General features: G+C 29.3%; 2 protein-coding genes across 3 annotated transcripts in view; one reads left to right on the top strand and one right to left on the bottom strand.

Moving 5' to 3' along the window:
* LOC119687534 (wiskott-Aldrich syndrome protein family member 2) overlaps positions 1-15096 on the bottom strand; it is a 42618-nt gene extending 27522 nt beyond the window's left edge. For both annotated transcript variants that reach the window (XM_038101874.1, XM_038101875.1), the window contains exon 1: positions 14785-15096. The gene's annotated coding sequence lies outside the window, so the exon portion shown is untranslated. The remainder of the gene's footprint in view (positions 1-14784) is intronic.
* A 2038-nt stretch (positions 15097-17134) lies between these two features.
* Positions 17135-17834, top strand: LOC119688925 (ATP synthase subunit g, mitochondrial). Its single transcript, XM_038103605.1, has 2 exons — positions 17135-17272; positions 17410-17834. The coding sequence occupies exons 1-2, from the start codon at positions 17233-17235 to the stop codon at positions 17667-17669; spliced, it is 300 nt and encodes a 99-aa protein (XP_037959533.1). The 5' UTR covers positions 17135-17232; the 3' UTR covers positions 17670-17834.
* Positions 17835-19882: the final 2048 nt, after the last annotated feature.

Here is a 19882-nt window from a genome sequence, read left to right as displayed (position 1 = left end):
AAAAAAAGGCAATAAAACTATAGTTTCTGTAGAAGACAACTGGCAGCTAAGTGATCGGACACGAGATCAAGACCAATTACTGTAGATCGACTATAAATAAGTTTCAAACCATATACATAATGTTAGTATATTACATAGCTCAATGTTCAATGAATCTCGATATCTAGTAAATAAAAGAAAATTAAATTAGGAGTAAAATGGGTTTAAAATATTGTTGTACGAAAACAGTCTTAGGTGAAGAAAATAAACACCACAAACAGTAGCATACATTAAGACCGAAAAGTTTTCGGAAATTCTCATTTAAAATTCGCGCGCTGTATATTTTTCGATATTTTAAGTTTATGTAGTTTGGCAGCACTGTCCTTAATTACTATGCCAAAAATGAGCGCGATCTGTCAGACAGTTCGTTTACGGCAGCTGTTGAAACCAGTTCACCTCAGTAGGGCGTTGCGAAAAAAACAATGGAAAAAAATATTGAACAAAGAGTTTGCATCAAATTTTGTGTTTCGAACGAAATTTCGTGTGCAGAATCGTTGCGAATGCTACAAAAGGCTTATGGGGAATCAGTTTTATCGAAAACTCAAGTTTATGAGTGGTACAAAGCCTTCCAGGACGGTCGTACGACCGTCGAAGACATTTCGCAACGCACTACTGAGGTGAACTGGTTTCAACAGCTGCCGTAAACGAACTGTCTGACAGATCGAGCTCATTTTTGGCATAGTAATTAAGGACAGTGCTGCCAAACTACATAAACTTAAAATATCGAAAAATATACAGCGCGCGAATTTTAAATGAGAATTTCCGAAAACTTTTCAGTCTTAATGTACTTAGAATTGATGACAAGAAATTGGATACCATGCGAATGGTTGAATAACGATAAGAGATCGATAAGAGTAAAACATGAAACTATAAAAACGGTGTTTGACCAAGCCACATATACTTTTCCTAAAGATGCAAACATTGCATTACACTTTCAGGATATTATTTATGTTAGTTTAGAATACCCGTAGCTCCTATTTTTAATTAATTTTAATTAATAAAAGAAATAAAAACTAATGTATAAGCTTTTATTTCTTCCACTTCATCCTTTTTATCAAATAAGAATATTATTTACATCAATTTGTGTAACATCCGGTCATATGAATATTTTAGACAATTGCAGATCACACGAGTTAAAGGATGCTTCAGGGCCGCACTCGCAACATCTAAGTAATCTGGACATATCATTAATATCATGCAAATTGTTACTAAGTTCTAAGTTCTTTCTGAAATTTTTAATAATATATGGGAAGACTTTTGTATGCAATGTGGTTATTTTTTACTAAAATATTCTGATTGAGATGCCCCATAGAGATATCAATCTTATGTTAGGTTTACTTACAGGTCACTGCAAACTAGGGAACCATACTAGAGGATTGAATCTTTTAAATCCTTTCAATCATACCTGTCGCAGTTGTGGAGAAAACGATTAGAGTGCAGCTCATCTACTCTGTCTTTACCTAGCTCATGCACGCCGCACACAGGGGTATTTCACCAATTTAGGCGGCGATTTTTTTGTGATTTTTAAGTCAAAATGTAATGTAAAGCTATAATGTAAAATATATACACAAAATAATCAAGCAATAATCAAGGCTTTAATGTTTTGGCTTTCATCTCAATCTAGTCAAAAGAGGATCTAATATTAATAACAGTCTATTTAATACGTCTAATAGTTGTCTTATAGGCGGCAGCAGTGCATTTTTAATCACAATTTGTCCATAAATGAGAATTTTATGCATAGTAGGCATCATAGGATACCATGGGTACAACATTACGTACAGCTATACTGTATCGAAGACATATTGATTAAATTTTTCAGTATATATATGATATTCACTTGATTTCACAGGCAGAATTAATAAACCAAACGTTAGAGAGTCTTTGTTTACTGATAGAACTGTAGTCAAATCATTAAAATCCTTTGCAGTTTTGTTACATATGTAGCATTTCATAGTAGAACTAGTGTGAGTGATAGCATCGCATACTTTAGCATCTACCATGGTAAGCAACAAATGCTTTATGCTTTATACATATATTTTTTTCCATTGAGGTAACATTTGTTTCTACTAAAGAACTTATTACTACTACTAGTTCCTTGAATCTAGTTATGACTTTCTTTTCGTAAAACTTCTGTTTTCCAATGGCAATTCATCCATCTTTGTTTATATTCAAAATTAAACATAATAAACTTTCGTTTCACATCTTTTAACTTTTTTTAAGAATACGTTTCGAAGTCAAGAAGATGTTTTTCAGCAAATTTAACTTTCTCATCAATATTTGAGTTTTAGCAGATTTGTATCATACTTAATATATATGCTCTAGTTATTTCTGTAGCTCCTGAAATATACAAACTGATACAATTTATACCATATATGAAAAGAAAAGGAAACTCATAGTATACAGAGATCACAAACACAGCTCTTGAGTACACTGAACACTGCTACTGCGACTGACTAGGACTATAAATATTCACAATAATTAGTAAATCTTTATTTGATTTCCAATGTTTCAATTTAAAAGATCTTTACATTTCAGGAATAACAATTTTTTTTTCTTACATTATCTAAATATTATGTTTACTCTCTTTATTACGAAGCAATGCACTTTTTTGCTGCTTACAAAACTATCCGTAAAAGTCCGCAGCCAAACTTTTGATGACTTAAATTAAACCTTAAAAGAGGTTTAAGTATAAAAAGTTTATTAAAATTCTTCAATAAAGGAATAAAAACGATACAAGGCAATCGAAAAGGCTAGCAACTTTCAAATTAATGAAATTAATATATGCCAAATACTTTTTAAGTAAATCTATTACTTATTTCCTAAACCTGAACCTGAAATTCGTTAAGCATCGATCATAAAAGCAATCGTATACTACTTCGATGACTATTGGAGAGACAAGATGAGGTTTGATAAACTATACATATCATAGTTAGCGAATTATATATAGGAGGAACAGCATATAATTGGTCTCGTTGATCTGTTACTAGAACTATATCAATTTGTAGCCAACAATTAATAACAAAAAAAAAATAATTTTGTGTGTAAAATCCTCGATCATAAGCCTCGATTATAAAAACAATCATATACTACTTCGACGACTATTGGAGAGACAAGATGAGATTTGATAAACTATACATATCATAGTTAGCGAATTATATATAGGAGGAAAAGCATATAATTGGTCTCGTTGATCTGTTACTAGAACTATATCAATTTGTAGCCAACAATTAATAACAAAAAAAAATTATTTTGTGTGTAAAATCTACTACATATAAATTATTATTATTTTGTATATTGTATATTGTAAAAGTAATGTATATTGTAATAGTTACACCTTTTGATGACGACAATGATGAAAATTGTATGTAGCAACTCTTTGCAGTCACGAGAAATTAATTATATTCTCCAAGTTCTTCAGTTCTAAAGTCTTTTTGTTTTACTAACACTTCAGTGATATTTCATCAAATAAATTTCCACACATTACACAGATTTATATTATTTAAATGATATTCAATAAATAGTGCACATGACCTTTAAGAACATTTAAATTTAATTATACAAGTATGATCAAATAAATTAAATGTCTCTCTTTCACACAATAGTTTACTATGGAGTTAAGTATCGTTAATTGTGAGTACTTTGTGTTGTCAATCTTTATTATTAAAAGACATTTTATACATGTCTCAGATAAGTAATAAGAACTATTTTCATTGACATTAACCACAAAACTATAAACAAAATGTGAGAGAATTGCAATAACCAATGTAAGATGTATGGGCTTGATTGGAATAAGTTGTTTGGAATGTGTGCAAGGTAGTTGATTTCTTAGCATTGAAGTTGTTTTGAGACCGTCACGTCCAAGTTTACAAAACGGTGATCATAGTACACATATACACATGTATATAAGCGACATAGAATAAACAACATCAGAAATGAAGGTAACATTCTACGACTATCAAAGAATTCTTTGTTAAATTTATAAATACTTTAAACATCGATGGCTAAATATTGAATATCGATGGTTCTTTGGCATATGCAATTTATATTATAACATATGTATATACAAACATATATAATAACACAACGATCGTAAATATAATGGAAAGTTTATTGTGTCATACCCACTTCAGTTCCATAGACGAGTAGCAGTTAAGAATGCCAATATGTCCTTTGGAGAGATGTTGCCTAATTCCGTTATATCCGGATAGGCAGTGGATAAGTACCGAAGTCTGAGTCTAGCAAGACTATCACAGTAACACAAAATGTTTTCTGCTGTTTCCTCTTCTTCGCAACAAATAACATTGCATATCACTACCAACTCCGCGAAAACTGATCGAACCTCTCCGAGCAGTCCGATACCAAGCAAGATTACATACAAAGCGACTCATAACTTAATGTTGAAAAATATAATTCGAGTTGGAAGAATTAATTCAATCTGCGAAATTATTATACTGGCATTTTTTTTTTACATCAGTGCTACTGGTATACACCGGAGAAATTAATATTGTTGGCCTAACCAATTGTGTCGTTAAATTTGCGTTTTCAACTTACAAAAACTAATAAAGCAAATAAGTCTTGTGGTAAATGTGGACATTACTTAAACATTGGAACTAACGTCATTGTTGACAACTATAAGTTCCATGTTATGAACGCCAATGTAGACACCAACACATCAATGAAGAGTTACTCTTGTTTTTTTCGGAATAAGTAACTAAATGAGAAACAAAATCTTCTGGAAACGAAAATCACTTTTTACTAGTCTTTGATTATATACATTTCAGGCTATATGTTGCAGCATTTTGGAAAATATACAACAGTGACATTAGAAGGGTATGAGAAGAAACTTTTTAAAAAGATCTATGAGACTATATATCGTGGCCACTTAATTCCAGCTTATGGCAAACGAGATAAAGAACTTTCGAACTTTTGATAAGCAGATGTGGTAACCGTTAAACTGACAGATAATCGGTATTATCAACTGGCAACTAAGCAAGCTAATCATCTGACACGTAGCTAAGAACGATACACGTCTTTAAAATCCAACTAGTGCATGTTGTACAATATACATTGTAAATTATGAAATAATTTATAAAATACAATAATGTCATTTTTTTAGATTAATATATAATAATTCAATATAAAATTTCAAGGTTTTAATCTCAAAATTTCAAGGTTTATAGCTTTGCATAATAAAAAATTACTTTCAATGGTATAAATAAGTATATCCATTTTATTTGTTGTAACCTAAGCACCTAACAAGAATTGGCACATTCTATTTTCTACTAACTTTCTACTTCTCCAAAGTATTTCCCTATTTAACTATTTCTTATTACTACTATCACATTCTCGTTTTGTGATGTCTCCTGTCGTTGTTATTGTAACCCATATAAACCACCGTTCTTGAAAAAACCATAGTATCATTCCTTTTGTTGTAAATAGTGAATCTCTAGCAAAATGATAAGCGACACTTGGTTATATATCTGATCAAGTGACCGAGATTATTTATATATGATCCCTTATGCTCCAAAAAGGAATCAATTTTATAGATATATATGTATATATCTATTTGGATCATAATTAACTAAAAATATAAAATCATATTGGTCGAAAAATGATATTAGTAGTAAAAGTACAATAGTTTTGATAAAACCAAAATATATCGAAATATGTTTATCAATTGTTTGATCGGTAGTTAACTCTGTAAAACTATTTGAGTCAAGGGTGTACTTTTTATATATTCAGACTAACTGACTTTTTTATTGTTATGATCGAGACAATTTACACTTTCACTGATAAAAATATATCTTTCGATTATGTAAAGTGAATTATATCTTCATTTTGTAACCAATTAATTCAAGTATTTAAGAATTATCAAAAAAAACGTTGAACTTATGAAAATGCATTATTGTATTCAGTATTGGAGAACAAATTATTTTTAAAAATTAATAAGAGCTTCTGATTATTTAAAACTAAAATATCTTTAAAAAATACTAAAGACATGCGGAATATTTTGCACCTGAGTATGAAACGTGCACTTCACGACACGAAATATTTTTTTAATTTAATGCACAATACCTTAAAACGTAGCCTTTAAATTAAAAGCTGTTTTTACTATCAAAATTATTTTAAATATTTTTTTTTAATTAGCCAACTTCAAGCAGAGGAAATAAACATTACGTTGTAATTGAATTTTCAATATTAAAAAATAATACGACATTGCAAATGGAATTTAAATTACTCAAAAATAAAGCTTACGGGATCTCGGCACATTCGTATTTTCATTTATAGCTGAAACGGTAGAGAGTGGATCAGCACCTCCAAACATAATAGCAAACCCTGACGAAAACAGAAGAAGCACGTTAAATGATATTGGTCAATGATCAAATAAAAAACTTGCAAGGACTATGTCCACTTGTTTGATTGGTATTAGAAGATTTCACTCGGCTTAGATACCACATTTGCTGACCTTGCTCTTAAAGCCCTATTGATCAAACTTTTCTAAAGCTCTGTTATCACAACTTGATGAAGCATGAATCCACTAATACGCTTAGTCGACCAAAATACTAATAATCAAAACAGGGTAAATTAACTTCAAAGAAGACAATGATGAAGGATGTGCTGTTACTTGGGAAATAGGTGATCATGATTACTGTCTTTTTGAATTTCTCTATTTAAAGAAATTTTTCAATTGTATAATTTGTTGACATAAAAAATTATCTAGCCTACTTAACGGTGACAAGTAACTTCAACCAAAACCACTGCGAAAAAAGTTGTAAAAAATGCGTTGAAGTCACAGAGAAACATATATTTTGGTGAAAAAAAGAAGACGTTGCAACAATATTCGACACCGTCACAGCACTTTCTAACAAATAATGGTTAAAAGTAAACGTTCCACACTTTATTTTTAGCGAAAAGTATACTCCACGGCGACAAGATGTAAACCCACTCTACATTTCAACATGGGGCAGACTAAAGTTAGCACTAATACATATGACAATGGTTATATGTTTAAAGAAACTCTTCTTTGGCATGTGTTAAAAGTCCTAAGATTCGTATTCATGTATTGTGCAATTCGTTTATGGAAAAAAATGTAATATTTTCCAAAAACTCTTTTCTATTGACATAATAAAATTCAATTTCAAATTAATAATTACAGCGTTTTGATAATTACTAATTTAACTGGTCTACCCTACGTTTACTGGTCTATACTCTTCACTCGCCCACATTGCTTATACACTTGGTTTTCTTGATCGAATATATAGGCAATTATGGCTCTGCATGCACAAACTACATATAGTCTAATTATACCTATTTCTTCTGTTCGATCAAGGTAGCACAGTTCTTGAAATTCGTTCCAAAATAGACACGACCTTACTGACATCATCATCCAATAAGTTTACAGTCCAATGTGTGGTTGTAACTTCATCATACACCGTAATGAATTGTTAAACTTGTAACGTAGTTATTACGCCAAATGATTTTTTGTACCCTATATGTTACCATTTGTTTTTAGTTGGGTCTTTTTTGCGGCCCATAGATATCTGCGTGTATGGACGATTTTCTTCCATTTTAAGAACATGCCCCAGCCTATCGAGACGTTGTGCCTTTACAAATCCTATCACGATTTTAACGACACTGACATAGACCAGAATAAATAATTAATTTTCACGGAAGGTAGAGGCGATGAACACTCTTTTGTCACAAAGAGCTATGTATAAATAGATAAGCAAAACACTTCTTATATTTGAAGAAGTAAAGAAGTTCAAAAAAAGGTTTTGCGCGAGGTCTGTAAGCTACTTCTTATATATATAAATATATATATATTATATATTTTGTAATTTGATATATAATATAATATTACATTATAATATAATAAATATTATATTTACATATATTATATAAAAATATATGATAGTTATAGATCGAAAATATATTTTTAAAACATTTGCTGTATTGGCTTGATTACAAAAGTAGAGAATACTTTTTAAATAAAACAATAATTTCTCTTCTTATTGAAAGCTTTTTGTCTTCTTGATATCATTTTTTTTACAGTAAGATTTGCAAATGATTATTTAAGATGGATAAGCTTCAATGTGCTATAAAGTGCAATATTGGTCCCTATTCTGTATTTGATATTTTTACATATGTATGTCTGAACTGTCATCACAGAAGATATATATAACAGTATCGTTGGTAAATGATACTGCTTTCCTCACAGTCGAAAAAATAGGCATCAACAAATAAGTCACTATCCGCAATTGATATAGCAATATTATTGATGCAATATAGCATAAGTCGCCAAGTCGATTCATATATATATATATATATATATATATATATATATATATGAATATATATTATATGAATATATATTATATGAATACATATTATATGAATATATATTATATGAATATATATTATATGAATATATATTTTCTATAACTTAAAAATCTTTGTGTACCAAATTTAATTTATGTAAATGAGTCAGAATAGTTTGGTTTTATATTAGCAGATCTGCTGAAAGGTGCATCTAAAGAAAAAATGGGAACAACTTGAGATTGTCATATTCTAGGTATTTTAAATGTAAATAACGTAGCAAAAAAATTTTCCAATTTTCGCAATTTACGACTTTCATATCATGCGAATGAATCGTCTGCATTACTTTAGGGAATTGCTTTAGGGAATGGATAGAACTAATTACTTTATTAGACCCCATGGGAACCAAAAAGCAGCAGTTATCGTTGTATAAAGAATATATGTTCTTTATTACTTGTTTTTTATCTTTATATTAATCCTATGCTTAGAATATATTCTGTAATTTTATACTACTTACCATATGATTGTAAAAGATATTTTAAATTTAAAAAAACGTGAATTTAAAAAATATATTAATGAACTTTTGGTTTGTTTAAAAATGATATATTTTTTTATAGTTACTACTCATTAGCACTACCTAAATATAAACTGATTAGGCTATTATTAGGTATATATGTATGTATCTGCATTTTTAGTTTTTGTCAGATATTTTCAAATTTAACACAGTATGAATAAAATTCAAAATTCTATAATTATTTGATTTAAATCTTATACAACCTATAAAGTATTTTAATTAAATGTACTTACAAACAATGGGAAAACCTTTATTTTTATAATAAAAAATTTATTAAACTTAGCACTACATCAGAAACATGAAAAGATTTAATGCGGGTGCAAATACAAGAAGCCATCGTTCTCATTATCGACAGCCATCATTTTCGACCAAACTTATACAGCCGATCGGAGTTTCAACATTCCTAAAATAAAAACATCTAAAACCAGACAGAGGTTCGTCAGGAACAGTGAAGGCTTCGGAATTACTCAACAAATATCATGACAAAGAACCAGAAAAAATAGATCATAAGCAAAATTTGGTATTAGTATTGTGGACTTTAGAAGACATTCCTATGAATAATTGAATAAAATATAAATATTAAAATATAGGTCTTTATAAGGTCTCAACAATTTTGACATGATACATTATCATAAATATTAAACAAAATAATTTTGATTAACAATAGAGAAATACAGATATTTTTATTTGCAGAAATGTTGTTCCATAATAATAAATTTTTTAAAATTTACTATAAAATTTGGATATATATTTGTAATACAATATAAATACATTATAATATTCAATATTATATACATAGTATCAACTATTGAGTCAAATAAAATGATATCTCCAATTTCATCTGTTATGACATACAAATATTTCGTGTCTTCATATTTTAAATTTTTAAAAAATATAACTTTGTCACGTTAGAGACATGTGTCCACTGAGTGGTGGATTCTCGGGATCAGAGTTACAAATATAGATATGTGAAGTTACACACATATATCTGCATTAAAGTGATCTATATACAAGACACAATAATAATCAGTGACTATATAAAAGATCTAATGATTATGGTGCTCCACTACAAGTAGGAGTTTCAGTCTCTGTGCCTTATCTATATAGCAATTTACGACAGATAAATAACTACTAATTAAATAGAATATTGATACAGGCGACGTTCTACCTGTATTACATCGTTTCATTTTATAAATAAAATTCTAGAATAATGTTCCCCTCTCCGCCTGTCGTAAGAAGCGACTACAATCCCCCAGTGCCAGTCTGGCACTTATGCAAGAAGTGCAAATGGTAGTGAAATGTGGGCGGCAACTTGCGACATCTAACCAGAGATGATGCTATCTGGTACTTCGGGGGTCAGTGGCCCGGCAGCTTCGGCTGCATTGACCATTGGTGTTGGCTTCGAAGTGGATGTTTGAAAATGAATATAAAATCAAAGTAGCAGAAAGTTGACAAAGGAGCCAACTTATCAGAATGAACCTTTTCAGTAAGCAATGGGAAGTATCCTCATATAGTTTTAAGCATGTTCTTAAAATTGTCTAAGTCAGATAACTGAAATATTAAAAGTATATCCAAAATTTTGAAGATAGGTATAAATTGTGTATAGAATTTTTTTTAATTTAATTTAAATGTAATCAAATTTATTTTGTAGTTAACAACTGTTTGTTAATATTTTGATATCATAATTTTTTTTGTATATTGAGTTTGTATATCTGAGTTCCATACCTATATTAAAATATTTGTTTATAGTGGGTCACAAGTTTAAACAATTATTATGTGTAGTGAAAAGTTAAAAAATAAAATAAACAAAATTTATGAGACAGTCGAGTAAGAAATTTGAAGATGTTTGATCAAGTCAAGTTCTAAAAAATACATGATTGCAAACAAAGAACAGTGTTTGTTTAACGAATATAATTTCCTCTGATAAGAAAAGCTATTCAGTTTGGCAAAAAATTAATAACCAAATCTTGCGGTGTCTTAAAATAAAAAAAATATAAAAAAAAAGTTTCAACATTTATGCCAGAACTCCAAACTATATTCACCTCTAAAGGTGAATATATAAAACGATATAAAGAGGTGGTTCACCATTTAAAAATCTAGAAACAAACGACAAATGGGGAATATAAATGTCAGTCATAAATGAATGAGATGACCACATCTGTACAGAATAAAATTATTTTTTTTTAATGAATCTGGTCACAATCCTAACAAACTACTATTATAAAAATCAGAAATATAAATAAAGTACTGCGATCTTGATAGATATCTTACGCAACAGATAACTATCTAAGCAAAGAAAAGGTAGGTATTTTGCTTGTCGAACGATAAGCAAAGTATATTTAATTAAAAAGGGTTTAATTACCGACATGTACGAAAAATTGTGCTAAATTATACTACTTCGAAAATAGAGCAATACGCACACTACGTCAACACTATTGGATTTCATTAGAAAGGAAAAGTCTATTAAATCCAACAATCATACCGTGAAGAGATTGTAGCCCAAATTAATGTATCTTTTCATGCAACCTGCCAATCTCAGTTCTGTATTGCTCAGAGATATTGGCGTTTGGAATGATATAGTATTTTGAGTATGTAATAAAACTTAATATATACAAAAATGTTAAAGGCATTTATTTTTCAATTGATAATATTTTAATGTGCCGATTATGTGTTTAATGCTTTTGTCTACTTTTATATAAATTGTTAAATTTTATGCAATACAGATGAGATGGATTATTGAAGTAGTTGAACTTTCGATAACCACAATTTAGAGAAAGTTAAAATATCATGCGAATATCATAGATGAATCATTTTTGAGCAAGCAAATTTTTTTATAAGGTTAATTATGTAGAGAGTTTTTTTAGTAGCAGTGAATAACAATACAAAATTTAATTTTTCACTAATTGAAATTTATTTTTAATTAATTCAATTTTATTTTTAATTAAATTAATTTTCTTTATTAACCATATCGCTATTCTTTGATTTTATAAGTCTAAAATTGATGGACTATAAGAATTTTCGGAATCAGATTAAAAATTTTGAACCTATCAAAGTAGAAGCAATAACTTTACGTTTTAAGCCTTTTGTTATTTCTTTTGGAAGAAAAATGATAATCATTTTTTGGGTTTTTGGAAGAACTTAATCCATTTTGGTTAAATACTTCTTTAACAAATAAAAATCTGGTGAAAATGATATAATTTGTAAATTTAAAACTATGCAGACCTAAGTGGTTTATTCCGCAAGATATATAATATATAAAAATTATAGTCAGGAACAATCGATGAACAAGTAACCGAACAATCAATGACCAAGTGAAAATCATAGCTGTTATCACGGTTTCATTCGTTGTAATAGAGGCGAAGAACTAAGCATACTTTTTACATAGAATTGCTAAAATAGGTAATTATTAATTTATATATATTTAATAATAATAATGGAAATAGAATTTTTATAGCGAACACTAATTCTATATATCTCGTCATTCCCTTTTTGTATTATTCTTTATTAATTTCAATCTAGTTTATAAAAACACTAACAGCAACCGGAATAATACGAAAGCTAATAGTTTATACAGAAGGCCAATTGCTGACTTCTTAAACTCAAAAAAAGTGACCTGTCTGGGGTACAATAAAAACAAATCCAGATAAACTGACAATAAAACGAAAATAGCGACGATGAATGGAAGAACCAAAGTCAGGTTATGAATCCAAGCACTAAAAACGAAAATAACTATAATGAATGAAAAACCCAATTTCAACATATGCTTCCAAACCACTAAGAAAAAAAATAGCGGCAATAAATAAAGAAACCAAATATCAGTCCATAGCCAGTAATCAGTCCAAGCCACTAAAAACGAAAATAACTTTAATGAATGAAAGACCCAATCTCAACACAACATATGCGTTCAGCTACTAAGAAAGTAAATACCTGTACTGAATGAAAGAATCATTTTCAACATATAACTAGAGAGAGCTACAACCTAATCATATGTAATTCATTAAAATATGATATGAGATTTAAATTTAAAGTCAAAGCTCTTAAGCCATACGATCGCATTATTTCAAGCATTTTGTCATATAAGAAGTCGAAATTGAGCAGCATTAGAAAAATAGATATTTCTAATGAACTATCTAATATCTATTGGATATTACTTATGTCGGTAGATCCTTATTAATGCACTGTCAAAATTTTATTTATATATTTGAGATTTTGAGAAATAGAATATGTTTGTGTTATCAGTACATAAATTAAAAACGAAGTAAGAAACTTTTGTCACAACCGTGTACAGTAATCCCCCCTATAACGCGGTATCCTTATAAAGCGTTTTCATATTACGCGATTTAAATACCCCATATAACACTGGCATTCCCCCCATAACGTGGGGATTTATACACTACATAATTAGCTTCGCGTACCTTTGCACATGTGTGTACGAAGTATATATAACGCGGAATTAATCTACCGCGTTATAGGGGGGTTTACTGTAATATTATTACCGAAACATTTCAATTGATAAAACAATTTATAACAATAATTATTTCATTCATGTCAGTGGTTATGAACGATGAACGTGATTTAAATCGATTATGGCAGGGCATAGATGATGAGCAACATATTGACCAACCAAAATCCTTCCTCATTATGAATATTGGAAACTATGACTATGTGTGAGTTGGTTAAAAATCAGATAAAATCTTCAATGGAATTTATAAAATTAAAATATTTAATAATCGCATTTTGAACGAACATTTGTATGAAAACTACTTCCCCATCGATTCATATCCTTCAATGAAATCGATGTTTTTATTGTTAGCTATTATTTACTTGAGTTGGCAAAACTAGTTCAACTTTTATCGTTTCGGAAAAGTGCATTCGTTGATGTCTTATAAACATAAGATGTCATTTAAGATGTCATTTTAGACACATTAACTTCGTTTCGTTTTTCATCCAAATATAGGACACAAAAATAGGAGTTAACAAAACTAGTTCAACTTTTATCGTTTCGGAAAAGTGCATTTGTCGTTGAAAGAAGTGCCTAATTAACGTGGAATTCATCCAAAACCGTTATACCAACATATTGAAAGATGTCATTTCAGACACAATAACTTCGTTTCGTTATTCATCCAAATATAGGACGCAAAAATAGGTTCTATCTTTTCGAAACATGTTATCGCCAAAAAGTTGACTTATATAGAAATTAAAATAATTTTAAAAAAATTTATTTACTTTAGAATGTAAATATATAGTCACAACACTAACTACTAAAAGTATATGGCAAAAAGTGTTTCTTCACACTAGTAACCACAACCTAACCAGTTTAGTTTTTAGTTTATTTTGTGGAAACTAGGACTACAGATAACAATTTTTAACGAAAAGATAGCAATATCAAGTTTTCAATAAGTCACATTTCAAGCAATTTTCAATGGACTAGTAAACAACTGTGTTTTGGATAAGCATCGTTAAGCACAATTCCATTAACCCAAACGTTTATGGGAGAATTACTTGAAGCAACAAAATAATTTTAGCATTTAATATTTTTAATTAACATAGTTCCGCACTCGGCGCTCAAAGCAGATCGGAAACAACTGTTTTAGTAATGCTGATTCATAATACAAGTGGAAATTATCAATGAAGATAAAAATAACAAAAAAGAAACAATAAGAAATAAAACTAGACTATAAAAATTTATTTTCTACTCCTTTTGTGACAAATAAACTCAATTCATAAAAAGGAAAGGCAACGCCTTACACTTATGTGAACACATCAACTTAATATTATTAAACTGAATGAAGTTGAGATTTTTCAGCCCCACCTTACCTTACCAAATCGATAGTTGTATACGTCAAAACTCTCACCTTTTATTAAACGCAGTCAAGATTTTGCAGATTCTGATGCAGTGCTGCAGCAGTGCTGTCGTCGCAATCTTTTTCACCGTTTCGTCGCAAAGCCGCCCACTAACTCCCTTTTGATTAAATCACAATTTGCAACACTTTCTTATTATTCACTTAAAACTTTTGAGATTTAGCAGGTGCTACCAGCTGAACCCCACATCTTGTTAATGTTGATTACTAATTTGCAAATATCAATTTATTTTCATATATTTGTGTACGTTTATGTACACATTTTTTTTTTAAATGCAAAGACCTTTTAAGATTATTATTACTAATGTGAAAATATATTTCAACAAATAAATCACAATTTTCACTACTTTTTAAAATTAAATACTATGGTTTTATTATTCACTATTTTTACTTATATTATTTTGAAACAAGTTCGTATTTTTGCTGTCGTCTTCGGCGTACTTCATCATCGATTTGATCTCATCTCATTGCCCCCGCCTCCGCAGAGCTTTTCATTACAAAAATCACCATTCGAATTTAATTTTCATTGTACACTTAAGTAGAAATTATTTTAATTCCAATAACTTTTTTAGATTTGGATTTTTTAATTTTTTTTCTCGCTATTAACTTTAAATATTTTCTATCGCAAAAAATAAACAAAGCACAAAATTAAAACAACACATTCGACCCCTTCGCGACAATAAGAAAAAAGGCGTGTGTTGCTGATTCGGGCCGTCAATGTAGCGTTCAGTAATGCCAACAAATTTCAATTATATGAATGAACGAGTGCATTCGCCTACGGTGATGCCTTTGCACTGTTGTATTTTGAATTTAATTATTGCTGTCACTTGAATGATATTGAGTGGAATATATTAGAAATATCAATATGTATATTAATTTATATCGTTTTTCTTTTATTCCCTAATTTAGTTGTAATTTTTAATTCGTTAATTTAAAAATTTCTTAGTTTATAAACTCATAGAAATGACGTAAACCGTTGGAATTAAAAAAAAAATTTCTTTAAGACTTAATAGCTAATAAAGAATTGTGACATTTGAGCCAATATATTTTCTTTACTTTTTGTTTGATTATACAATAAAAGTCAAATATAATAGTAAAAAATAATATTATAATGACCACAATTATGATTAAATATCCTAACTTTAATATAGTAAATAATATAAATAAATATTAGGCATTTTCGATGACTCGCAAGTGTGGCAAAAAATACATGTTGGCTTATATTCGCTAAACGAAGATTGGCATCACTGTTGCAATCTGTCCAGTGTTATATTTTAGCAATTAGCAAATCTTGCATATTTGTACATAATGCAAGCATATTACATTTTGTATAAAAATAAATAAGTAACTTAAATTGAATATTAATATGAATACAGAATTAAAACGAATGGCAAGAAGGTTGGAAATTTCAAAATAAAACACTGAAGTTTTAATTTTTCAAAATTTTCATAAACATATATATAAAATTTTTGAATTTTATATAAATTTTTGTTTATGTATGATTACAATATTCGTTGAAATCTCCAATGAAGGTTCACAATAGTTCGTTTATTGCGATGCTACCACCTTTTTCTTTGCTGGCCGAAGTGTGTGGCCAATAAGTTCGTAAAATGTGCCAATAAGTTCAGTAAATGTACAATTGAAGTAAAAATGACGATTTAAGCGTACAAGACAACAATATGTGATAACATCGTCATGTGACACGTTGTTACATTAGCCTGAATTTTTTCTTTCAAAGTTGACATGTATTTTTTCTTACGTAGAGTACAATATGAAATAGAAAAATTGTAAACACTAATTAATTAATTTAAATAAAAGAACACAAAATGAATAACAGAAGAGCAATGGTAAGCATTTTTTAACTTATTCCTTTAAAAAATTGCAATTTATGTATATTTCCAATAAAAAATTCACAATAAAATGATTTTTGAATTTGACTGCACTAAAACTTACGACGTAAAATTATTTGCAAGTAAAACTCTGAAGATTTTAATAGCATTATTGTTGCATGCGAGTATTTTTTTGCTACTCTGAAAGTAAAAATTACGGCTATTATAAAACACAATTTTAATCAATAAAATTCAACATGTTATTCATTTAGCATGCTTGACAACTTAGCAAATTATTAAGTTGCAACTTAAGTGTTAAATATTGGCATTTCATATATGCTATTAAGTACGCCTTTAGCTTTTAGCACGAGTTCAGTGTACAAAATAAAAATTTTAAACAGAACAATAATTTTACCAATTTTCATTTACTATTCGAAATGCACTGAACACAGTACGAGGTGGAGTTACATACCTGTTTTTGTAAATGTCAAAGTGAAGCAATGCAACCCTGTTGTGTAATAGCGCACTCTATTCCATACAGTCGTTTACTGTCAGCGATTCCACTTGATATTTTATTTTTCCATTGCAATTGTGCAAATAGTCAGAAAATAAAATGGCCAGTCTTGCAACAAGAGGTTCCAACCTTGTGAACAGTAAGTAAATTGGTGTAACATATAGTGAAACACAGCATATATAAGTGGTTGTGGCCAGTTACTGCATAACCCCACATTTCAATTATGTAATTTTTAATTATTTATTATATTTATTTGACTTTTTTCTTTTTGTACAGAGCTAATAACCCAAGGAAGACCACAGCTTGATGTCTTCTTGAAATACGCCAAAGTGGAATTGACTCCTCCAACTCCCGCTGATATCCCTGCTATTCGCAGTGGCATTGGCCGCCTTCTCACAGGTGCACGCACTGGAGCTTACAAAAATGTTACGGTACGTCAAGCTACTCTAAATACCTTGGTCACCATGGAAGTTATTTTCTGGTTCTATATTGGCGAATGCATTGGTAAACGTCACATTGTTGGCTATGATGTTTAAGCGGTTAATTAAGATTAGTGTTAACTCGTTTAAGTATTTAAAGTAAAACAGTTTTCGCGAACATTAATTACAGCCGAAAAGAAGGAAACAAAATCGTTACACTTAATAAATGTCTAATACGAATTCCACAAATAAAATTACATAAACACTGCTGCGAATGTAAAATAATGTAGTTTAAATACTCTAACCAAAATCTGAATAAAAACTTTTAACTTGTAGCATTAATGCAATTGATTTTCCCATGAATTGAGTGTCCTTCAAGTGTATTAATATTAAGTGCCTACATATTAAACATTGTTAAGTCTATTTAAAGGCGCTTAACTTTTAAATATTTAATTATATATTTATATCCATCATAAAAAAGTTTTTTCTAAATACTTTCTCACAACGAAGTCGTAGTCCTCTTTATTTACTTAATATTTTTTTATAACATGGTGACTATCATGTTACACTTTCAGTCCGGCAATTATTTCGAAATATTATTAATTAAAATTTGTATCTGAAAAATAAAAGATATGTTAGCAGATTCATTCATTCAATCTGTAATATACGCAGTTTATTGTAGTGAGACAAGATCCTGTTATTTTGTTGTTGTAGTTGTAACCAGCTGGGATCTACTTAAAAAATTCCTCTGAGGGATGATGAACTGCACTTGGTCATCGTGATTGATAAGTGACCCGATGGTTCTTGGAATTACCATATGCTGTGTGTAGATCTTATTTTTAAATTCTGTTTTATGTACGTAGAGATCATACAGGATTTATACATTTTTCTTGAACCTACCTCTCTCTAACATCACGAGCAATCAAACCTTTTTAGTATGTGAAATTTTACTTGACATTAAATTTATTTAATTTTTGCTTTCAACAATTTTCCCATGTATTAAAGGGAAAGGAGTGATTTATTGCTTTCTTTATTTGAACAACTGAAACAAAGTATGATAAACAGAACAAAGTTTGCTTTAAGGAGTGATCTGATCTACTTTCCAGGCCCACTTGTTTTTCAAGGTGATCGAAAACTGTTCGTATCTTTCCAATAAAGGCAAGACCAGATGTCAATACAGCAATTTAAACATTTTACATTTAGACGAACTTTTATCAAATGGAGACAGTCCCACATAAAGCTAGTTATATATGTATGTGTGTAGTAATCTGGATAAAAGACCTATATCTACAGCATGTCTAATAAAAATGTTACAATCTACAAGAATTTATTTTAATTGAATTCTTTAGAAACAGAGGACTTTCTTTTTTCAAATATTGCAAGCATTTACATAGAAAAAGTAAATTTTAAAATGTGGTATACAGTCTTCGACATAGAATATTGATGACAATTTATCTTTATTTTAACAAACTATTCTCTGTTAAATTTCTAAACTTTCTCATAAAAAATGCTTGACTTGATTTCATTGATTGGTTTGAGATCTCAACAGAATCGCTTTTAATCACATTATTCATTATGTCGAAATGTTGAAAATCTTTCAGTTGTATAAATATAAAATAATTGACCAATTAGCTTAATACAACACTATATTTTCCTTTATGAAAAATATAGTTCATTGATGTTTCAAAATATTATTTTAAAACTATTTGAAATTATTTTGCTACTTGCTCTCAACAACATCTTAAAATACTTCATTTTCTATATGGTCCAATGCATACTTATATATGCTGTATCCCGCCATAAAACGTCACGTAAGTATATAATAAAACTAAAAATATTATTAATGGCATCACCAGTTTGAAGTTCAACCTAGCCAAGCGGTATATGCTACAAATCTAATCGTCAACTACAACGATTAAGAGCACTTGGCATTTTATAACAGCAGTATCCTAGAGGTCGTGTCTATACTTCTAGGATTTTTGGGTCCTTACGTATAGAAACTTTTTCATCAACTTTGTTTACAAAAACAAAACAATTCACCCACGAACTTTAACAGTTATGTGAAATTATCAAAAATTAATCTATTCCAAATTAATTATATCTTTCAACTGTATTTTGCAACTTCCTATTGAAACTTTTTTGTTTTTTCAATATTTGCTTATGTTAATCGAGCACCCCATTATTTAATAACGGATTTTTGTTGGATGCTAGGGCTTTTATATAAAAATAAGTCACATCTTTATGTTACGTATGTAACCATTAGGTCTGTAATATAATAACGTGATAACAATAAGTAAATACCATAGGCAACCAATCACATTGTATTAAAA

Source organism: Teleopsis dalmanni, chromosome X (genome assembly GCF_002237135.1).
Source record: "Teleopsis dalmanni isolate 2A chromosome X, ASM223713v2, whole genome shotgun sequence".
NCBI lineage: Eukaryota > Metazoa > Arthropoda > Insecta > Diptera > Diopsidae > Teleopsis > Teleopsis dalmanni.
This window is presented reverse-complemented; position numbering and strand designations above follow the sequence as displayed.

What these genes read in the sequence shown, in the direction of transcription:
- LOC119688925 (XM_038103605.1), top strand. Translation starts at nt 17,233, where the DNA reads ATGGCCAGTCTTGCAACAAGAGGTTCCAACCTTGTGAACA. An exon ending in AGGTTCCAACCTTGTGAACA is followed by an intron (nt 17,273 to 17,409) that starts GTAAGTAAATTG and finishes CTTTTTGTACAG; the next exon opens with AGCTAATAACCCAAGGAAGA.